The following is a 6,380-nucleotide window of genomic DNA, read 5'->3' on the forward strand; positions in this document are numbered from 1 at the left end:
CAAGAAGTTGGAAAACTCACATGGTTAATTATTACTTAACACAGACAACAAGAGCCTCTGATCTCTCCTGCTGCCCCACAAGCCCGGTGCAGGACCACTCAGACCAACTCACCATGCTTCAGTCTCCCTGGCATCCTTCAGGACCCAAGGCAGTGAGGCTCTGGCTTCTTGGGGCCTTTGCATTATGGTGTCTTCTACCCTTGAAGGCCTTCCCCTTCCTCTTCACTTAGCTAACCCCTGCTCATTTCAGGTTGGAGTGTAGAGGCCTTGTGTGTCTATTTGTTTAATGTCTAATTTCATGCAAGATGTCAACTCCAGGAGGACAGGAACTATCTCTCTTACTTTACACACTCTCCCCAGAACCACATAGTACCTGGCTCATGTGGCACACTCAATAATTATTGGATGAACTCATCAAATACGGAATCAACAAGTGAACTGTCTTTCTAAAACTAACTTCACTAAGATGGTATGTACATAATAGTAAAGTAAAATGGGAAGTTTGCCATCATATATACCAAGTCAGTTGAATGAACAGAGGTTATAGGTCCAGGAAAGACAAGTGGCTGCCTGCTGCAAAGGGCCAGGAAGTGCTGCAGTTCAATGTTGGTAGACTTTGTTCTTTTTGAATTTCTGAGAGTCGATGCTTGTGATGTTTAGAGTTGAGAGTTGGCCTGGGAAAGTCACTGTGACAATCAAGAACTGTTGTGTCAAAGGCTGTCTGGCCAAGGACTCCTTTTCATTTACTGTTTATTACTCCATCCATCCCAGACCCTGTCTGGTCACTGTGGTCCTTTACTCCATGTCCACAGTGAAAGGAAATCAAGTTGATATTTAAATGGGTGATTTATATAAAGATTGCTGCCATGGCCTGCCCGCTTGCCCAAATAGGTGGAGTGTTGTTCCAGGACCCTCTGTTTTGGGCATGTAAGATCCTCTGTTCAATAAATCACTGATTGTCTCCGACACCATCTCTAGGCTCTTTCTTTGGCCTCGAAACTGGGCAACTACAAGGTTCGCAGGCCTGCAAGGTGCAGCCCAACAATTCCTGAGCCAAACAGGAGCCCAGGGAAACTCCCATGAGCCCCAAGATGTTGGGAAATAAGGACTATGAGGAAGAAGAAAAATAGGTAAGTAAATAAATAAATAGGCAATTTATGGAGGCTTGAAAAGAGTTCTTAAGAGATTTAAGGAAAAAACAGGAACAAAATAATCCTCTAGCATCACTACCTGTAACAGATACTGTGAATGAAACATGGTTGACAAACAGCACCAAAAAATGCTTAATGGATAAGGAAAGGGTAAGCTCATTAGATGAGCCCATCGGTGCTCCTGAATACAGAGACTTACCTGTGTTGATCCTCAGTCTCCTGGGCTCACCCATTAAATGAACATACTTGGGTAAAGAGCCCTCCCCCTCCCTGCCTCTCTGGGAGTAAAGACGCCCCTGTGAAATCACAGAGATTAAAAGCTAGAGAAGGGGAAACAGTCATAATCGGTTAATTGCCTAAGCCTTTCTGTTCTTTAAAGCCCTGAATGGAGAACCATTTGATTTTCCCAACCTAAACAGCATTTGTTTGATTTTTATGGAGGCTGACTCTCAGAACTCAATAAATATAAAAATAAATATAAAAATCTACGTGCAGCTGAGAGGAAGCAGTAAGACGGGAAACCTGGAAAGAAAGTGCAAATTGGGCACGAGGATAGTAAATGAATGAGGTAAAACTGTGTTGGGCTCAATGTTAAATGTCAACCCCAAACCACTCTAGGTTTATTTCAGTTAACAGGCACATAGACAATTTTCCATTGGTACAGGCATTCTCGGAGGAATGAGTCTCTATTACAGCCCCTACCTTGTCTTTCCATCCAGGCAGAAAGGACAATAAGTCTGCTTTGGGTGATAAGAATCTTTCAGCTGAAACAGTGTGAACCAAATCTTCAGCATCTCCTCTGGACTAATCACACAGTGCCTGGCCAAAGAGGGTTTTAATTACATAATTTGCAGAACTGGCCTGGCTTGCAGATGGATTTGAGGTCCCACACCATTGAATTAAAGAGAGAACATTACAGAAGCACAGCCAAATCAATTCTAGTTTCCATCCAATATGAGCATCTCCCAGACAGGGCTCAGATTAACACCTGTGTCTACTCCGAATGTAGATCCACAAATGTAGTTGTGGAACACTTGAGAAGTGAATATGATAAAGTCCTGTCTTCTTTAATGCTAGCAGCCCTCTATCTAAAAGCGAAGTAGTGTAGGTTTTAAAAACAACAATTTAGGGCCAAATCCCAGATCCTCACTTGCTAGCTATGACTAGGAAAAGCTCCTGCATCTGCATAATGGATGTCATAGTACTTACCAGCCAGATGAGAGAAGCTCAAAAACAGCACATTTTCTTTCTCCTTCTACCACCAACACGCAGACTACCATTGGCCCCCTGCCTCTGCCAATGGAGTCTCTATTGCTGCTTTATGATTCACAAGAATCATGATGGGCAAAGGGGTAGATGGCCAAGAATTTTAGAACCACAGAGGAGGGGAACCGAATGGGGTTTTGCAATATATATTGCTCCAGAAGCGGAAAAAAGTGAAATGCTGGTGAGAGCAGTAATTCTCCTCCAGAACAATCCTAGAGGAGGACTCCTAGGTGAAGTCAACTCTCCTGTACAAGGTTCCTCCATCCTTGATATGACTTAAAATTTTCTTTTTTACTTTTGTTAATAACAAAGGAAAAACCTATCAAGTAAAATACACTGGGTCCCAGCTTTATGATAAAGAAAGTTTGGAAACCACCTAAACATCCAATAATAAAGGCATGGTTGAATTAAGGAAAGACGAGGACTCTTCAATTCACCGCTATAATGGTGGTCAAGGTTCCTCATCTGTAAATGAATATATCCTTCTCACTATGAGGGCACTGCGAGGTTCAAGTCAGATGCTTATATATGGAATCCTGATACCCAGATGCCAATGCTCCTAAATATATACCAGTGAGCCCACCTGTGAATCAAATAACTTATAATATGACTTCTATGGAAAAATTGTTTACAGGTTTCAAACAAATCGCAGTCTTCTAAACACAACCATAAACTAGGGTTGAACTGTTTTTACATATTAGATCCCACTGGAAAAGACACACCTTTATTTCAAAGCAAAGAAAATGGATTTCAAAATCAATGCTTCCTTTACCACACCTCACTTTTTGGCAGACCAGTGTGCCAAGGGCACACCCCACATGATTAAAATAGCTAAATGTCATGCAGAGCAGGAAGGCATGAATTTTAATGTGGATTAATTCATTTCCCAGGCTGCAAATTGTACTTGACACCTGGTAGACCTTATTAAAGCCTTAGAGAGTAAGGGGGTGGGGGACCAGAAATCAGGCATTGTCTGGCTGACTTTGTCATTTGCATCATTTGCTTGCATCTCTTGAAAGGAAACAAATAGAAGAGCGATTAGAAGCTTCTTAAACATAAAAGAGATTCGGGCTTTAAAAGACATTTCTCAAAAGCTAGAGTCTCATTAGTTTAAAACATGATAAGAATCCAGCACCTTCTCGCACCCACAAATACCTCCTGCCTGTAAATGATCCCTCAGAACAGCACCTTCTGTCCCCACCTCACTTATTCCCATCCATTTCCATGGATCATAGAGACACATTTGCTGTGGCTCCACATTTTGGTAGTTAATGCCCATTCCCAATTTCTGGCAGGAAGGAGAAGATGGAAGTCTGTAACTCTATGTTCATCAATGGACATTAGTCCTATTGAATGCTCATGGGAAGCTTTTCTTATAATGAAGTTATTTGTGAGTCCACGGCCCTCATCCTCCCCAGGTTCCCTGTGGCTAGTGATGTCCTTATGTAAGTGGAGCACCCTTGTGGTCTTTGAATGGTGAAGCTATAAGTATCACCCAGAGAGCTGAAGTGGGCTATTGATATCCATAGCCTGTGGCAGGCCAGGACCCACAGGTAAGCCGGGAGAGGGTCTGTGCGTTCACACTGAGCCCCGTAAGTCAGTACTGGCAGACCACAAGCATTTAAGACATCTGTTCAACAGCGCTGTCAAAGGTCATATCCCTTTACTTTGCTGCTTTTCTTAGTATCTTTGAAAGTATACCATTTTACTCCAATATCAATAACCTTTGCTTAAGTCCCTAGCAATTTTAGGAATTCAAAACTGTTACACAAGAAATGGAAACAACTGAACCTATTTACTTCCCACAGAGGGAACATGGAAATCCCTTTTATCCTGAGTTCCTTACATGAAATCTCCACCTACAATTTTATACATTTCTTTAACAACTGTATTTTACTATAGTTTAACGAAAAAAAAATACATTTTAAAGTAAGTAGGTCTCCAAGTAATCTCCTCCTTTCGGCGCTGATCCGCTTAAAAATCTAAAACAGACCGACAGTTAACACACGTCCCTGCCTGGAAACTTCAACACCGGGAGGGCGTCCCGGGATACGGCTGCGCGGCAAGGGAGCGGTGGCCCACCCCCAGTCACGCCCCGCACCTAGTTGGCCTGGAGCGCCGAGACGCAGCCCCCGCGTGTCCCGAACAGGCGGCGGCGCGGTGCTGCACCCTCACCTCCCCGCTCCGCCACCGCAAGCAAGTCACACTTCGTGTGCCTATCAGTACCAGCATCAGACCGCAGCGGAGCGAAGCCCGGTGACATCACCCAGCTCCCAAGGCATCTCCAAAGCCTCCCGGAGGCCAGCGAGACACCCTGGCGAGCACGCAGAGCCTCGACTCCTCTGGGCGCAGGGTTGGGGGACCTCGGCTCTGTCCCGCTTCCCATCCTGCCCAGGTGGGGGTCGCGGGACTGACTCCCCGCACGCGCGAGAGCCACTCAGATACAATCTCGCAGCAGCAGCCCCTCACCTTCTCCTGGGTCCAGTCTGCCGCGCCCCGACGGACCCCCGGGACTGCCAGGGGTAGGGCGGCCACCAGCAGCAGCAGGTGGAGGGTGTCCACGACGCGCGGGTCCTTGCTGCCTGCCATCTCTCCTGGGCTGTCTGGGTGCCGGTTCCCGGAGCCGCCGGCGGTCACGAGCCCGGGAACGCGCGTCCTTCGCCTTCCCACTTCTCCACCCTTGGGTCGACTGCGCCCGCCTCCCCATCGTCTCCGGGTCGCCTCCCCGCCGCTCTGCGCAGGCCAAAGCCGCAGCTCTCCACCCACCACCCCCACCTTAGCAACCGGGGGACTGGGCTGACCTAGGAGGCACGAGCTTCCGAATCCGCGGGGACACACTGCCACTTCCTTGTCTAGGAGAGAAGAGACATGGAAGAAGCATCTTTACGATCTCCGCTGCTGTGACGGGGAATGGAAAGGGGAGGGAGACCCTGTGAGGTTAAGAATTGTTTTCCCACGGCTCATTTAGAAGGGATGGACAGGGATCGCTATTTACCGAATATTTCTCTACTAGCCATCGTTCTACCCACTTCAGTGTTCTTGCTTGGAGAATCCCAGGGACGGCGGAACCTGGTGGGCTGCCGTCTATGGGGTCTCACAGAGTCGGACACGATTGAAGCGACTTAGCAGCAGCAGCAGCAGCAACAACCACCGTTCTAGGTGCTTTTCCAGTGTTTCTTTATTGAATCTTCATAACCAAGTTAGGTAGGTATTAATCCCATTTAACAGATGAGGGGACAAAGCCTGAATGGAACCTTCAGAGTATTTCCTTGATAACAGCTCATATATCTTTTCTCTTTTTTTCTCACAAATAGTTACTGTGCCTTATAGGAGACAGACTATCATACTCCCAAGCTGAGAAGTGTGGTTGAAGTAATTGTCTGAAATAAATGAGATCTAAAATGTTCACAGGGACCAACTCCTCCAATCCATACCCCCAAAGGAAAAGCTAAATACAATTGTCTTTACTTTGTAACATCAAAGATCACTGTCATCCAGGTAATCCTAGAAACAAAATGTTATCTCAATTTTAGGCAGCTGAGACGTTTCTAGTCTAAGTTGTCGGGACAGTTACTTCACCACACTCTTTTTCTTCCAAACTGAGGATCAGGGTGTGGGCTGCCATGAGTCATCTCCTAGTAACTTATAGATCCCAGAAAAAGAATCTAAACAAGGACACTTAAACAGACCTATTTCCCAGAGGGCAAAGGTCTGAAGGTAATGGGCAGCCAGAAGGCTCACCCACTCTGTCTTAGGCTTGGCTATAAGAATGAGTTTGAAAAGAGAGAGAACTGACCTGGGAAGACTCTGTCTGCCTCCTCTGGAGCCAGGGAGGAAGACAGGAAGGAAATACCCACTTTCCTGATCAAAATGACTAATCCTGTTCATGTCTGAGAGTTTTGAGTAACCATGCAAATCTTTAGGCTCAAACAAAATTAAACACTTCTGATCATCAGACAACCT

The 6,380-nt window shown here is 45.9% G+C and overlaps 1 protein-coding gene across 1 annotated transcript in view; it reads right to left on the reverse strand.

Annotated features, from left to right (window-relative positions):
• Positions 1–5,108, reverse strand: part of QPCT (glutaminyl-peptide cyclotransferase) — a 28,921-nt gene extending 23,813 nt beyond the window's left edge. Inside the window, exon 1 of the mRNA XM_081596195.1 lies at positions 4,887–5,108. Within this exon, the coding sequence (XP_081452321.1) occupies positions 4,887–5,006 (120 nt within the window). The 5' untranslated portion in view covers positions 5,007–5,108. The remainder of the gene's footprint in view (positions 1–4,886) is intronic.
• Positions 5,109–6,380: the final 1,272 nt, after the last annotated feature.

The sequence above is a fragment of the Giraffa tippelskirchi genome, chromosome 4 (assembly GCF_054371585.1).
Source record: "Giraffa tippelskirchi isolate mGirTip1 chromosome 4, T2T-mGirTip1v1.2.pri, whole genome shotgun sequence".
NCBI lineage: Eukaryota > Metazoa > Chordata > Mammalia > Artiodactyla > Giraffidae > Giraffa > Giraffa tippelskirchi.